Source organism: Ornithodoros turicata, chromosome 7 (assembly GCF_037126465.1).
Source record: "Ornithodoros turicata isolate Travis chromosome 7, ASM3712646v1, whole genome shotgun sequence".
Lineage (NCBI taxonomy): Eukaryota > Metazoa > Arthropoda > Arachnida > Ixodida > Argasidae > Ornithodoros > Ornithodoros turicata.
Window position 1 is genome coordinate 52146077 of NC_088207.1, and position 17038 is coordinate 52163114.

The 17038-nt window shown below is 44.0% G+C and overlaps 2 protein-coding genes across 2 annotated transcripts; one reads left to right on the plus strand and one right to left on the minus strand.

The window, feature by feature from the left end:
• Positions 1-1187: 1187 nt before the first annotated feature.
• On the minus strand, positions 1188-8296 carry LOC135401511 (alpha-soluble NSF attachment protein-like). The gene is made up of 10 exons (XM_064633960.1): positions 8070-8296; positions 7631-7710; positions 6602-6718; positions 6436-6482; positions 5789-5866; positions 5091-5146; positions 4883-4967; positions 4386-4490; positions 4214-4282; positions 1188-3102 (listed from the first exon to the last, which is right to left on the minus strand). Exons 1-10 carry the CDS (start codon positions 8159-8161, stop codon positions 2953-2955), a joined length of 879 nt encoding a protein of 292 aa, XP_064490030.1. The 5' UTR covers positions 8162-8296; the 3' UTR covers positions 1188-2952.
• Positions 8297-8496: 200 nt separating this feature from the next.
• On the plus strand, positions 8497-15829 carry LOC135401513 (uncharacterized). The gene has a single exon (XM_064633961.1). It carries the CDS (start codon positions 9021-9023, stop codon positions 11142-11144), a length of 2124 nt encoding a protein of 707 aa, XP_064490031.1. The 5' UTR covers positions 8497-9020; the 3' UTR covers positions 11145-15829.
• The last annotated feature ends 1209 nt before the right edge of the window (positions 15830-17038 follow it).

Genomic DNA, 17038 nt, shown 5'->3' on the forward strand with positions numbered 1-17038 from the left:
CGCGTTGAAGAGCAAAATACACGCAGCGCTCAACCTCTTCCTTTCCATACGTTGCTGGTACAATCGGCATTAAGTGTCCCGACGCAACACAGAGACGATGTACACACGCATGTGGAAATGGGACATACAGTTGAACCTCTCAATAACGAACGTCCGTTTAACGAAATCCTCCGTTTAACGAAAAATTTCCGTTGCACGAGCGCGTCCCCATAGACGCCAATGTATTTTTGAGCTCGATTTAACGAAATACGTTCGTTTGGTCACCTCTATTTAACGAAGTCCCCGGGCTCTCCCGCGCGTGTCTTTACCCCTTAACCACAAAGAAAAGGAGGAGAAACTTTCCTTCTCCGTTGGTTTTACGCGAGTTTTCGTTGGTTACTTCGGTTGTCACGTGCTGGGGGCGCGAACGTGCCGACGTGTGCTTCGCCTCTGCCGGTAATCGGTGCGCCGATGCTGTGCGCCGCGCCGGTGCGTCGCGCCGGCGCGAGGCTCTCTTCGCACCCGTTTTCGGAAAAGAAAACACGCATTGCTGACATTTTTTGCTCACGCCTCGCGAAGTCTTATCTGCTTGTGTTGATGACGACGACAGTACCACAGTACGTTGTGGTTTTGTGCCTTTTCATTACTTTTTTTTTGTTCGCGCCGCTAATGCTGACGGTGGTAAAATGGGCATGATGCCGCTGCCGTTCAAGGTTCCATCGGCGCAGGCGTCTACGCGACATGTACCCATTTCTCGTTCTTTTCGGCGGCGTACTATTGTTCTTTCCGGACGTCATGAGTGAAAGTGAACCAAAGAAACTTCGATACGCGAGCGCGTAGGAAAAAGCAGTCGAGGTTCATCCGGAGTTACGAAGGTAATGAACGCTCAGAGCGACATTGTGCACAAATTACGTGTTACCTAGCATTATGTAATGAATAAAGCTTGATATTTTGTGCCCTTCTTACCTTAGTACCTGTTTCACGACAAATGACGTTTTGCGGAACGCGCGGCGCTGGTAGTGCGGCGGCCATCTTTGTTTAACTTGGCGTGTTCCATTTAACGAATATCTCGATTTAACGAAACAAAGAGTCAGCATTTACAAATTCGTTATATAGAGGTTCAACTGTAGTAGGACATTTAGAAATTGAAAAGAAATATTGAGCTAGCTACTATGTGTGTGTCCCTTTTACATGATTCTCACATATAATGTACTTCAAACTGAATTTTATTTTTATATTACGTGCTAAAACACATTCCTCTGATTACTATACAGCAACAGCACTTTATACATATGTACATGAAAGCTGAAATGTTAGTAGTCCAAACAAGAGTGGCAAAATGTCAACTGGAGCTGCTAACATACAGCGAGACGTAGAGGTTATACATGTGCAGAAGAACTGCGTCGCTCTTTTATTCAAATACTCATCCTATTATGTGCTACAAAGCTTTAGGGAATGTACATAATTGAGTTTGTGGGGAAGCATACTTATTTACCCACATAAACCTGACCTCTACTTTCTTCGCCCCTGCATCTGACCCAACTGCAATGCCCCACACAAAATCTCCTCACGTAAATTGGGGGAGAGAGGAGACTGCAGCCACATAATTTACAGGTGCTCGTACAGGACAGGTAAAAGCCAGGCTTCAGTTAATGCAGTCGAATCCTGTCATAAAAGATGCATCTGTAGCAGACAAAAGTAGTGACGCACATTTTGGAAGGGGGCGTGTCAAAAGGTGATGAGGTATTCCAACACAGTTTGCTTATTCGCTACACAAATAACGTGTGCATGTTAGCGACACCGGGTCAATGCTTTGCAAGGATGGTGAAGCTGGTGGGTGCTGAACAAGACGGATCGATTGGGTGTCTTCCCTATGTTATGTAAAGCACACACGTATATTATTGTTATCGAAATATAATCTCTAGCAACCACAGTAAGGATGTAACCTGCCTTGGGAAAGCGCGCGTACGTGAAAAGTACGACAAAGCTGATGCAACATGTTACCGTAAACTAGAGGTACACATCAAAATCATTAATGCGAGGACAATAACCTTAATGGGTGGCAGCCACTTATTATTAGGGCCTGACTTTTTCGGGTTTTATTTTTGGCCAAATTCGGGGGGTGAAAAATATCGGGTGATATTTTTCATTTGAAAATTCGGGTTAAATCCCGTTACGGCATATTCTGTCGTCAGGAATTCGATATAGTTCGAAATAGTTGTTAGTATGGATCGAGTATTGTTGCAAGCATTAGGGTCACTGCACGCATTCACATGTAGCTCAGGATACTTTCACTGAAATGTATCTTCTTTAACTACATGAAGGCTAACTTAAAATAGCAATAGCCTTTGTTAAGTGAGCTTTCCATCCGAAAGCAAACATAGCGCACGCTCAAAAAGCAAAAATTAAGTTTCCCTGATCTGTCAACATTCAAGGATTAAAGGAACGAATGATAATGATGACAGTATAATGATAACAACATGACGGGGAACAGGCTGAGAAGAAATATGACAAACAACAATTAACGTTATGTACACTGGTATTTAACCATGGTATTCAGGAATCACAGCTGCAGTGCAAGGATCAATGGAGGAGGCTCGTCATCAAGAATCAAGTCATCAACTCGAACCATAAATAAAAAAATGAGCTTTATCTCAGCCTGCTGTTGGCTCCCAATGTTCTACCAATTTCACAACTCACTGCAATCAACTAGTTAAAAAAAAATTCAAAATTACTGCACTCACATCTAAAAAAAAAAATCCACCTCAACGCAGAAAACTGTCACAAAGATTTCCTGACCCTATGCAGCAAATTGTGACAATTCATATTCGAAGAAAGATTCCTGCACGCATAAAACACATAAAAAAAAAAAAAACGTACGAGGATAGAATAAAACAAACTATATTACACATCATACATCGAAATGTCTCCTCCTTTGTGAAGACGGCAGAAACTGCAGCTCGGCAACCCTTTTTAGCGCAGGTCAGGCGTCTCCTGCAGGGTCTTCTTGATGCGGAGCAGGATGTTGGTGTACCACTGGTCCAGGCGGGAAACTGCGTCGTACTCCTTCACTGTGTCAGTAAATCCATCGACATCCTGATCTTCCAGCTTTCCAATCAGGGCCTAAATTTGTATATTGGAGCTATGTACTGGTATCCTTCACAGATATCAAAACGTCGGTTGCATCGTTCCCCACAGACCCAATACATCCGTCACATTAGATAACCTTTTATTTATTTTATTTATTTATTCATTCATTCATACTGCAGACCCAGTTATGGGTCCTAGCAGGTGTGGACATTCTTACTAATCCATGAACAAAAAGCATTATAATTAGAGCCTGAAGTTTTCGGGAAATATTTTTTTCTAAATTCGGGGGGTAAAAATCGGGTAAATAAACATGTGCAGTAAATTCATGCAAATTCGGGTGCAAAAACTTCCATTACGCTAAAATCGGGGAGAAATCGGGCTCAGTTATTCAAACTAACTGTAGCGGTTTGGTACAAGTGGTGATGTAACTGCATTTTTCTGCCAAACAAGTAAGTTTGTGCATTCCTACAGACATCCCAGAGAGGGCAATTTGCCTGGTAGAAATCGGGTTTCACCCTAGAGAGGCAACCTTCAATTCGGGATGCAAATTCGGGTAAAACAACTTGAGGCTCTAATTATAATCTTGAATGAGGATAGCTTCCTCAGGCAACCTGTTCTAATTCCCCACTGTGCGTTGCAAAAATGGAAACTTGTGAGCATCGACTTTTGATAACTGTACTTCTAGAGTGTGTATTTGGGTGAGGGAAATGAGGGGAATCCTCCTCTTTCATGTAAAGTCCCCATAAAACACCGAAATATTTTTCTGGCTACGCTGCTATCCGCAGCACGTACTTAATGCACCAAGTTAGTCCCTACTTCAAGAAGCACAAGGTCCGAGGAATGCGTAAGGAAAGTGATACAAAGCACATACAGCGAGCCTAGCACGAGGAGAAAGAATTACTTCAAGATAGGGGGACTTAACATTAACGAAGTTCTCTACCAATAATGAACGCATCCGCATCGGCCAGATACTGTTACGGGTAGTAATTTTGGCGAGCACTTAATTTTCGCAGAATTAAAGTCCCGTGAAATAAGTGACACCCCTATGAACTCCGAGGTACATCATCGACGCAGCGCGAAAATTAATGTCCCGTGAAATTAACCACTTATGCCAACAACGACAGTGTAGAACTCAGCAACTTACCTTGATAAGCTTGTATTCACGAGAGTCACAAAACGAGGGGCACATTTCTTCATACTTGTTGAGGGCATGCTGCAGGTTGAGAACGTATGAGTGCGACATCATTATGTGTTGCATAACAATATTTTGAAGTTTTTTTTTTTTTTTTTTAAAAGGCCAGTGTTGTTCTTGTTACCTGTGCATTGAGAAGGTCTACACACATATGACAAAGTGCAGCTCGAAAGAAGTACTCCTTGGAGCTGTACTTCAGCAGAGCATTTTCCAAGGAGGTGGCTGCAACCTAGAGAGGAATACGTGACATTGCGATATATTCGCATAAATTAACACGGTGCAAGTGAAATCGGCTATGTTTAGGAGACTGCCTGGTGCACAGGGGCAGCATCAAACAGTCACGCTGTCGCCACACTCCCGAATAAGCATCTCTGGGTTTTTTGTCTAACCCACACCTCCACCAGCACACAACGGAAGGATCCACAGTTAAAAAGATAAAACCTTGAGAGCGGGGAAAGACGAGGACGATACACGAAAAGGAAGAGGACATAGCACTGAACATTCACGGTAGATTCAAATTTTCTGTACCATGCTGTTTGATCATCATCATCCTCATCTCTTACATTCTGTGCTTGACCTTTGCTCCTTGAAAGGTTACACACTCTGAGAAGAAACATATACCTGTTCATAAATCTCGATGGCCTTTTCATACTGTTCCAACTGTGCTGCATAACGGGCGACATTCAGTAGACATTTGTTGGCTGAGCTGGAATTTCAAAGAGAAAAAGTTGAGCATAAACAAAGAAAACATGAGCATATGCTTCCCCCCCCCCTACACACACAAAAAAAGAAGAAAAGCAATACAAAAGATACGTTAACAATATCTAACCTTGTTGATTCCTCTCCCTTGAAATAATCGGCAGCTTGCTCAAAGTGAGATATTGCCTGCAGGGTGATAGTCAAGAATGACACAAGCAAGTTCCAGTCTCCGTTCAACCCACAATGGCATACCTGCCAACCTGACGAACTCGAAATTCGGGAGATTGCCCCCAGCGCGACCGGAGAGAGGGGGGACGTTTTCATTTTGTGCATTCGAAATAGCATTGCCACTGTATTGCAGTTCCTCTATGTCATAAGTAGCACTATCGGGTGGAGGGCATGCTGCAGGTTGAGAACATATGAGTGCGACATTATTGTATGTTGCATAACAATATTTTGAAGTTTTTTGTTTGTTTGTTTTTTTGTTTTTGAGAAGGCCAGTGTGTGACAAAACTACCGTACGACACTGGACTGACGATAGCCTGTCTTCTCGAGAAACATGGACACAAAGAAACCCGCCACCCGCTGCCACCTCCAGCCATGGGTTGCCATGCCGCGAAACACGCGTTACGGGCTGTCTAATTCTTCGGGAATACGTTTGCGCAGCTCATAAAGGAAAATTAGAGAAGAAAAGCCCAAGGCCCCAATTTTCTGGGAGATTGGAGATCGCCTCTGTACAATCGGGGGACCGAACGAAATTCGGGAGTCTCCCGGATAATCTGGGAAAGTTGGCAGGTAGGCAATGGTGGTGACGCTCAACTTACAAACCTTCTCAATATCGATTGCTTCGCTTTCATATATCTCGGCAATTGTCATGTGGTGCTTTGCAGCTATGGTGAACCGGCCCTAAAACACAAAAGGAGCGTTGGTATCGGTGTGGCATGAACTACAATAGATTATCAGTAATATGCAGTACATTCAAGGTATAGTAGGCCAGTAGTAGTCATTCTGTTGATGTTATTTACTTGTCCCGTTTCCATCAGCGTCTTTGCTTGCATTCTTCCACATCGAAACGTTTCAAGATTTCATCGAGGTACTTGCTTTGACTGATATTCAGTGTGTTTCATTGCTTGTCATGGCTAACTTTGATTCCCACTATGTATGATGGTCATCCTAAATCATTGAGTGTGACTTCCTTTCCCTATAGCTGCCTTTAAAATTCCTTGATTTGGGGCCATCATAAGCATGCCATCTATGTACATGCTCAGGCTAACTTTTCGTCTTCCTTTTTCAAAGATGTGCACACATGTGTCTGCTGTTCATTCCTACTCATCCCCAAATTAGTTCCGATTATTTTAAAATTACACTCTCTTTACACTTCAAATGAAAACATCAATACAAAATTTTAGAAAGTTCCCAATAAAGAAGAGAAGAGAAAGAAAGAAAGAGAGAAAGAACTATAACTGCACACAAACCATGTCAGTGTAGATCTCTATAGCCTTCAGCAGGCAGTTGACAGCTTCTGCAAATGCGAGAAAACACAGATGGTCTCTGTACAACAAACTGAAGGGCATCATTTTTTTTTCGCTAAGACGTCTGAATAAATACAAATAAAAGTAGGTGATAAAGTTTGAATGTTACCTTGTGGATCAGACTTTTTATAGCAGTTGCCAGCGTCCACAAAGCACGTAGCAGCATCGTGACGGCTCCCATTCTTCACGTGCAAATTAGCTGCTTCACAGAAGGCGCTTCCAGCAGCTGTGGTGCAACATTCAGAGAACTTATATTGCCACCAATAAAAAAATGGCAGATGATGAAGAGGCCAATAGTAGGGATTTTCATAAAATGCTGCGCTTAAGCCGTAATGCCTCAGCGATGTCTTTATCCGTTTCATTAGCCTAGCTACTATGTTATTTTGCTGTCACACCACTTTGTTCAGTGACATTACTACATGGCACAGTTATACGGTTCAACTATTGTATATATGTAGGATCTGACTCTTTCGGGTTAAACCCAATTCCCCCTCCGACTACCCCTCCCCAAACCAGTTTCGGACAAATTCGGGTTAAACCGAGTTTGTCCTGAATTCCAATCACTATCGTGTTGTATCACTTGTCACATCCACTATTTAGTAGCAATCTGAACACATGTCTGATGTAAATATTATTTTAGTGCAACAGTCAACTATGCAAAGCAGGTTTGATGTTATGACATGTGGTTCTTCCTAATATGCTCCTGCGATGAACGAACTTGAGAGAATATTCTATGCCCCAAAGTATCACACTATTTTTGTTTTTTTTTTGTGGTGTCAAGAATGTTGCTGCTGTGCCTGAAAAATTCTTAGATCTCAAGTCTCCTCGAAAGGAGACGTCTGCCTAGACCAGAAGTTGTGGGACTGGCGATTTGTCGAAGAAATGCATTGTGTGTTCCAGTCTGTCATTGTGTAGCAAATGATACTTCTTCCAAATGCTGTTTTCGATTGCAAGCTGCTAAATGAGAGCGCAGTGAACAATACATTTCTGATCAATCTGACAGCCATCATTTCAAATGTGTAGCTCGAAGTAGCTCGAAGCTGACAGGTCAGGGTTACGGGTATTCACAACGGCAAGCACACACAAAAAGTCAGAAACGATTTGTCAAACGCCATAGAGAAACAAAAAGTGAACATACCACTCCATTTCTTTGCCATTTTGAACATGTTTGCAGCTCGTGCATACATTTCACATGCCTCTTCAACCCTGGACGAGCTCCTGACACGAAGACATGCAAATAAATGCAAGACATTAAACACTATTCGGATGGCTCTCTGCACAGCAATGCAGTTCTACAAAGAATCGATCATCCTCTCACAAGCAGGTATTCATAGATTCCCTCCCTTACTGCCTGAACAGCTCGAACATTTTAGAATCCACGTATAATCATAACGAGGCGGCGTTAACAACATACTGAGATCTGCTGTCACGTCCTACTCGCAAGTTGTTCAATTGCATCATGTGTTTAAACGACGAGGAAAGCGTCCAGCTACGCGCAAATGTCTAGTTTTAAGCGTGACACACAAGCTTGTGCAGGAAAACTGAAGGAAGGCGCTAACCCTTAAAACTGATCTTACCCAAAGAGCGATCCGAAGAACCCCTGAGCAGATTTCAGCTTCTTTTCAGCGTCCGCAACCAATTGCATAGCTTTCTGTTCATTGTCCGCCATCTCGAAAACTGGGAAAGTATGCTTCTTTTGCCCTAATTGTGAATAAAATTATTCCGTAGTGGAAGTAAACCAACAAGCACACCAACTGCTACAGCAACCAGCAACCACCGACGTCGGTCGATTCCTAAACCGGAAGCCGTCGTTAAATGCGGCAAATAAAGCCAATGAAATGTAGCCGAATTTGAACACTAATCAGTGAATAAAAATGCTGGAAATAAAATAAGAGTTGGTATATTATATTTTAAGGCAGTCAGAAAAAGCTCAAACGGTACTCCCCATTTTAAATCTTTGCCCACTTACTTTCTGTTTTAGTTTCGTATCCTCTTAGGGATTGTACGCAATTTGCGATGCAGGAATATTCTCTTTGCTATAAAATGTTCGCGAATTATAAGAGGGTATAACGAGCTAAATGAGCCCGAGCATAGCGTAGACTCGTGAATTTCCCATAATCAGTAGTTAGATATTTGAACCCCTCCTCCTCCTCTACTGTTTTTGAGACCTATGGCAGTAGGACTGGAGCGAAAAAATGATTTATTTACGGCTTTGGAGTAAATTTCCAGCTCAAGGTTCTCCGAATACTTTGAAAAAGACTGGAACAGTCAACTCAAGCCGTCAACAGCGCTGGAATTAGCTGCAACGAGCTTGGCCCATCGAAGCTTCACTTCATTGCTACGAGCCCTCGATCTTTAACTTCCAAGTGAAGTGATGCCTTCCAACAGATGTTTGTCAGACGGCAAATTCTGATTTGAACAGTGTCGCTGTGTATGTGCTACGGTGAACTCTTTTGTGTCTCTCACGAGTCGACGAAGGCTTTCCGGAGCATCCGGATGGATAATTCTACCCGTTCCCGTATGGGAAAATGACGTTTAAAGTCGGGGACTATGGCTGGGTATGGGATGGCACACAGTGGACGTCCTGGCGAAATCTGACCGCTAATCGGGATCAAGAAAGACCTCTGCTCGGTTGCACGCTCTTCATTTGGATTAATCGTGTCAAAGTCGACGAGGCGGAGATACTGCAGAACATTGACGTGCTCGGCGGGAAAGTCGCCAAGTTCCTCGACGATTCCATAAGCTTTGTAGTCACAGATCAGGACCCTACGAAAGTTGCCTGTGCCCGCGACTCGCTACCGCTTTCCCGTGGCCAGCTGATTCTTAGCAAGGTCCAACGGCAGGAACACGACAACGAGAGCACCTCTTCGGGCGTCCTCGACAAAGTCAAAGACTGGCGCATTAAACTTTGGAATGTAAGTCAGTTTCTTCGATGGATCGAAGTTCATCTCAACATACCACCGCCTGCTGAGAGTTCTCGGAAACGTAAGAGCTGCCGTTTGCCCAGACCGCTGGTCAAACTTGAGGACGAACAGCAGGAGTTCAAGCCCGTGTACAAGGTATTCAAGTCTGATCCTTCTGTTTACGTGAACCCGTTGTATCCCGCAAGCCCGTTTGACGATCCGGTTATTCAGGACCGATACGTGCAGTTAAAGAAAACACAAGAAAGTCGGCAGGAAGAACAGAAGAATTCGTCCGATGCTTCGGTGACTGTATCGAAGGAAATCAAAGACAGCACCCCAAGGGGCCCTCCCAAGCAACAGTACTGTGAGGTGTGCAATGGTTATTTCTATAATCTTCAGCAACACATCACAACTCAACACAGAGAGTTTGGAGAGGACAGCTTCGAATGCGTGAAAGAACTCATCGACTGTTTCCCAGCGATAGAAGATTTTATGGGCAATGCCGACAATGGCGAGAAAACAGTGAACGGCGACGGCATGCATCCCTCCGCATATCTCGGTGCTCGGCATCACGAGCATCACCTGTCCATGCTGAGCGCGGCAACGTATCGCGGAAGACCCGGCTTCGAGGCACCAGTCATGGTGAAGCAAGAACCGATGGAAGAGGAAATCCCGCCTGTGCACCCCGGCATGATCCCACACCCGGGTCTCCCCGAATCTGCCACCGCTGTCCCGTTGGACTTTTCTCGAACGAGCCACATGACTGATGGCTTTGCGCGGGACTACACGCATCCGCATCATCATCCCGGGATTGCGCATCAACCTTATCTCCCCGATAAGGAAGAGGCGTCCCACCAGCCTCAGTGTTGGTTACCGAAACTGGACGGTCACCCGGCACCTCCTCCACCAGTGACGAGCCATCTGCCGTTAGAAAACTTCAGTTTCCTGGACCAGCCCCACCAAGACTCCATGTTCACCAGTGAGATGCCGCAGCCGGACTTTTCGTTTGGACTTCAAAACCTTCTTCATAGTATATGTGATGAGACAGAAGACGAAGCACAGCGCCGCGGAGGCACGCGGAGCATCGACAGCAATAAGGAGAACGTGGAGCGAGCCGCAGAGGCTGCGGGTTACCCATCTCGGCAGGCGCCGACCTACTATCCGGAAGGTCCGCCACCCGACCCGTGGCAGTTCGGGTCCGCGGAGCTTCCGCAGGCTCAGGGCCCACCACCTTCCGCGGAAAGTTCCTCGTCACCGTTAGAACTCACCACGCACACTCAGTCCGAACCGTCCTGTTCAAAAGTTCCGCGAAGACGGAACAGTAGAGGAGCATCACTCGAGGAAGATCCCGGAAGCAACGGACTTGCGGAGAACAATCCGAACCGATGGACCGTGGAGCGGACGCGGAGGGGTGTGGGACTCAAACTTCGGTTCACGCCGGCGAGGAAGCAGAGTTCGTCGTTGATGAGTCCTCCTCCGCCGGTAACGCCGCGAGAGAAATCCAGCGGATCGGCCTCGGCAAAAGGAAGTAGAGGAGGAGGCGGCGGTGGTGGTGGTGGTGGGTCGTCGTCGTCGTTCGACGTCTACGACTGGAACGATGAAGATGACGGTCCGTCGTGCGACAACATGGTGAAGATGCAGTGGCGTGTGCTGCACACGGAAGACACAAAGGTGATTTTGTGTAGGACCAAGCAGTTTGCACTGCCAAGAAAGTCTAAGCATGCAGGGGGCAAGCAGTTGGTCTTTTAGTGGCAGGTACACAACAAGTGAGAACCCATGGAAAAAACCACCTATGGAAAAAACGTGAGATGTCGTACTACTAGTCCACGGCAATCGGAAAAACGGCTTATCCCCCATACCTTCCGCAGAAGTCTCCTATTGAGTTGGCTGAGCTTTCAACGCAGATTGTTTTTTCTTTCGCCATAAAATTTTTTTATGTGACTCTTTTATTGTTTCTGAGGCATTTTTCATGCAATTTTTAAGTACTAGTGCGCAGAGAAGCCCAGAAAGTACTAAACAAGCGGGAGTTCATTGCAGTTAAGTCCCTCTGGACAGAAAATGATAGCAGGTAGCCATAAGCGGGATGTATGAAGATTAATAAAATTATTTACTACGATTTACAGCATCGTCAGGCGAACTGTTTTGTGTGAAATGAAATGCGGACAGCATTAATGAAACGAGACGTTCTTCGATAGATGAGGTGTATAGCCATTTTTCCGATGGTCGTGTCGTGAGGAACCTGGACGGATTATGTGAAAAGGGATTTGTAGAAGGCTTGTGAAGAGTTGTCATGATTTGGCAGTATGCTGGAGGGTGTGTTCCTTTTTATTTTATTATTTTTTTTCTCTTGTTGCAGTGTTGTTTCATGCAGTGCAAAATATTTCCCTTAAGATACGGATTACCAGCAGGATATGTCATCATTAAAACACTGAGGTGGTGAATACTCCTCCTCTGCCCAAGATATCCGTGTTCACAAGGCATCATGATGTTCAGCTAACAGACGACAACAGTTCAGTTAGTTCTTTTGTTTTTTTTTCTCCAACAAAACCTTTCATCTGCCCACTTAAATTCGCTGCATTTACTTGTGCATGTAACCAACAAATACTGCACCATTCTCGAGAGCATCCAGTATGAGACAATGCGCAGGTTGTTCTTTTTGTTGTTGTTTTTCAGTACGTTTCTTAGGTTTAATTTGTTAAGACTTTCTGTGTACTTTTTCTACTTTGCTTTTATATCTATTATTTGAACCCAGGGATACTTCCAGCTACCCCCCACACCCCCCAAAAATCTTGCAACCCCCAAAATACTGGCCGGAAAAGGCCAAAAACGCCAGAAAAGCAGCAACAGACATCTTCCGTCGCAACGACCGACACAGATCCAACTAAAATCTCTCGAGCTTCGATATTTATTCTATTTTCCTGCCTACTGCCAAATCATTTCAATCATCACTACTGCAACACCAGCGAATATAGAATGGGAACCACGTGAAAATACTTGTCCCGCTTGCCCTCAACGTTCTCTTGCTACGTTTAGCAAAAGTTGCCGAGCACGTGACTCTTGCCGATTGATCACGAGCGATCCTCAAGCGGACATGAAATGCCACAAGAGAACAGTGCTCGGTGCTAAGTATTGACTGACAATGTGTTGTGCATGCCACGCTTTGTGGCACCTTCGAGCATGAGACTTACGCCATGTCAAAAGACAAAGTGGGAAAAGACAAAGCTGCTGTGCTCAAAAACAAATGCATACTCTGCTGTGACAGCCCTTCAGGAATCTCTTTGGACGTCTCTTCTTTTTGCTGTGTTGCGTACAAACTCGTCAAGGACCTGCCACGAGACCATGGTCAGCATCCTCATCGTAAGACTAGTCTTTCGTAAAAGTATTCCTACGGTGCTGCTATACCACAGCTGGACACTGTCAGCTCCCAGCTGTTGCGTTGATACATGCTTTATGCCAAGGGGTTATGGTTAACAATGACTTGTGGCTGTTGGAAAGAATGCAAAACAATTCATGAGGATCCTTTTGCAAGAATATTAGGTGCCTAACAATCCGCTCGTTTCATACGATGTGTCGTTTCGCAAAACATTTAATCTTAAGACCATTCTTTCAAAGTACTGATCTCAGAAACGTGATAATCTACCAACCAGATTGCAACCAACATCTGTCTCATGACACAGTGCATCCACGAGATTTCGATAATTTGGTAAGGCTGTTAAGAACGAGCCTTTCGTTAAGCGTGCTGTGTCACAGGAAATCTTCTGCTGAGTGAGATCTTGTGAGTGGGAGCTTCGTTGGGCCAGTACATCTCTTGACACTGTATGTCTAATGGACAGCAATGGACAACAGCAGCACCGTGACACTAGTACGGAAGACTAGTCTTACGATGCGAGTGTGTGTCTCCATGTTTGTTTCATGGGAAATGCATTTGCACGTACACGAACATCAGTATTGGAATAAGGTGCAAGAACGGAAAATACCAAAGATGCAAGACTTCATCATCGTGCTTCGAGGTGTTGTCCATCTTCTATCGGGGAAAGAAGGGAACGATGTTTCAAGAACGAAAAAAAAAAAAAAGGCTGGTGTAATTGCGGGAAAGGTACTGGCTACGAATCGATTCAGTTCCTAGGACAAGCGACGTGCAAAATCTCGGCAAAATTGATGCAACACGTGCCGCGTGTGTACTTTTCTGTGTGTATTAATTGTGATCGCCATCATCATCTTACAGTGATGCTGCCATTTTAGTCTGCCACCGTAATGTGGGTTGTACCTAAATAATGTACCACATTTCTAATGTGTAAAAAAAAAAAGTGACTTGTTGAAAGTCCAAACAGGGACATGGGATGTGCTGTTGGACTCCCAAAAATGGTAACGCTCCAGGACAGAAATACAGTTTATATGTAATGCCGTGCTCTACAGAATAACGCTGTCTTGGCCAATGACTACTCAAATTCAGGACTAGTGTGCTTTTCTTTTGTCTTTTTTTTTGTCACGTGACACTTTATTCGGCACAAAGTTTTTATTGGCCATCAAAAGCCCCCTCTCAAAGCTGCTGATCACCGCAAGTGTGCAGGCATGCTTTCCAAGAGGTATGCCTACCATTACCATAACAAGAGTAATTAGGATTTTCCACTTTGTAAGTACAGAACATCTGTGATACAGTTAGTAGAACCTCTATATAGTGAACCTGGATATAGTGAAGATATGGTTATAGTGACGTAAATCTGCGGTCCCGACCTGCTGAAACCCCAGCCATGAACTGCTTATGTAGTGAGGATACTGATACATATAGTGAAGTTTTTTTAGCGACCCGACCACCTTCACTACAAAGAGGTTCTACTGTTTACAACAGCTCCTCTACAACTCTTCTACACTTTATAAGGAATGTGGTAACTTATCCAGGCACATACTGCACAGCATTTTTATGGACCTTCGTTGTTGCTGACCTTGACAACCGCGGATTGTTGGGTGTTCCGTACAAGTTGTATTCCTGTACCTAATTTAAGTGCTTTCTCAGGAACTTTTCATGTACGGCCTGAGGCAAAAGAATGCTGAAGCGTACAACAGGTTCAGTTCACAGGTGGTGGGCCATAGCTTTGTGGGAGACGTATTTATTTTCCTCGACTGTGCTCTTGGTTTTTATCCTAAGTTATTTCAGCAGAGATTCTTAGAACCTTGTTAAGTTATATTCTCCTTTGTTGCATCTATGAGGTTGCCGAGGTTTCTTATCGCTTTTAGTGCAAGTTCCTCTTTGTTGTTGTTTTTGCTTTGTTGACGTTTCATTTACAGGCTGCAAAGATCACTATCGTGGTACCACATTCGGTATCGCCACATTTTATTTTTTGTTTGTTAAATCTGTCGACTGACATACATGCTCCAAGAACATGACATTTAACCTAAGCCACAAAACAGATAACCCAGTTGTTCAATGAAATTGGACATTACTTGAACATAACCTCAAGTACAATCTAAAATTGAACTGAGAGGACAAAGTAAGGCATATGGATATTGATTAAATTGGACCCCACTGACATAACGTCAATATCATATCAAGGTGCACCCAGTGCACATCGTTAACTCGAATTAATAAATTTGATTATGAAGCAGGTGAATTATTACACACAAGGAACAAAAAAAATTGAGCTAGGAATAACAATTGCTGTTATTTTTCTCAGTACAAAAGTGGTGCTTGTTTACATGTTGATACCTATTTTATAGCTTCAACTCTCAGTTGTAAACTGACAATGCACATCTCAGTCAATAGTACACCAAAAGCTGCAATGATTTATGTGAGTTAGCAGGGATTTGCGTTCCTCTCGAGATGTTTAATCAATTTCCGTTCAACCAGCCATAATTTTGTTTCACCACCAAGTGGTCGCTTGATGAACAGATTGTGGAAATATGATATGGGCAGCCCAAACCACTTTCCATCTTCAAACAATTCTCCCTTGGAAACACCTGCATAAGTCACATGCACACTATGCAGTTTGAGGGAGCATGTATCTATCTGTACATAGGTGCTTGTGTTGTGATTTTTTTTTATTGTTATTTTCATGCAGCAATCATGTGCCATGTGTGTGCATGTGGATGTCGAAGGGTTCAAACTGTGTAACTTTTTTGTCATACATGCGAATGAAATGAGGCTCGTTGTACATAACTCATGGCAAAGGATGACGGTGGCATAACGTCGGCACAACGTCGGTGCTGACGTGTCCCAGCCACCAGGGCAGGCTTGCCATTTTGAGTGCTCAAAACCCTTTCTCGCGTTGGACGACAAAGCTTTCCGAGACTTTGTAACCTCCCTCCCTACCTTCCTGTTCCCAATCATGTGCATTCTCCATTAACAAAAGTATAAAAGTGTCCGTGTGTAAATATAGCTGTAGTTTTTGTTTCGTAGTGCTATATTAGTGGTAAATAAACTTAGTTTTTTGCCATAACGGTTGCGGCCGCTTCCTGTGTTTCGACAAAACGTGCAACTTCACTTCACATTGCCATTCACATTGCCGTTCATAGCCACAGTTGCGTCGCTGCGCTAATACGGAAACTCGAGAAGAAATGAAGATGCCAATCCTCATCTCCCAACATTGCCACAGGAATGTGTTGTAATGGACGTACAGTGAAACCTCCCCATCTTGGACACCTGCATTTTAACGTAACCGCAAACGTAGAATGAACAACATGGTTTCTGCACAAGTTTTACTTCAGGATTTCACATGCAAAATGTACGAGCAGAAATCACGTTGATTTATCGCACGTAAAACAACTGCGTTTTTCACACGTTGTTTTAGTGTGAACTGTATGAGTGAAACTAAATGTCGATCATGAGTACCACAACATTCATATACCAGCAGTGTAATGGAGCACGTTATGACAGCGTTGACACTTATGATGGAATTTAACATAAACGCAAACGTAGAATTAAGAACATGGTTTCTGCACAAGTTTTACTTCAGGATTTCACATGCGAAATGTACGAGCAGAAATCACGTTGATTTATCGCACGTAAAACAACTGCGTTTTTCGCATGTTGTTTCAGCGTGAACTACATGAGCGAAACTAAATGTCGATCATGAGCCGAAATGTGTCCTACTGAGGGAGGTGTCCGAGTTACAGAATACAAGGGAAGCAAAAAATGGAAAAAAACACAGCTGTGTTCCGCTGTGACTGAAATGTCCCTCTTCTTCAATTAATGGTCATTAGTGGTACCTGGTACCTCTCTACCCACTCTTCACCGATAATGAGTGCTAATTTTGGTAGATTCGATTCTGTGTGGATTGCACTCAATGGCATTACCCTTGGAGCTTTTCGAGCAGCGTGCAGCTTGCTTGAGAGTTTAAACCCACTTGGAATCGAGCTGAAGGACTTGCCTGTGAAGCGTCAGCCCACTTTTGATTGCCTTGGCGCAGTGCACGTACAAAGGCTCTAGATAAACCGAATACAAGTGCTTACACAAAACGGTAGTTACAATATAGACTGGCAGTACCCCCTTTTTGGACTCCAAAAACTAAAACAACAAAATGCTGACACCAGTATAAGAAGAAAAAAAAAAGGTGAAAGTCAAGGGCTCTAGCCCATTTTGGGTCTTTTTGGTGCAAAGATGGACTGAAACTGAGATAATTTGGCCAGGCTTCTGTCCGACTTAGCAG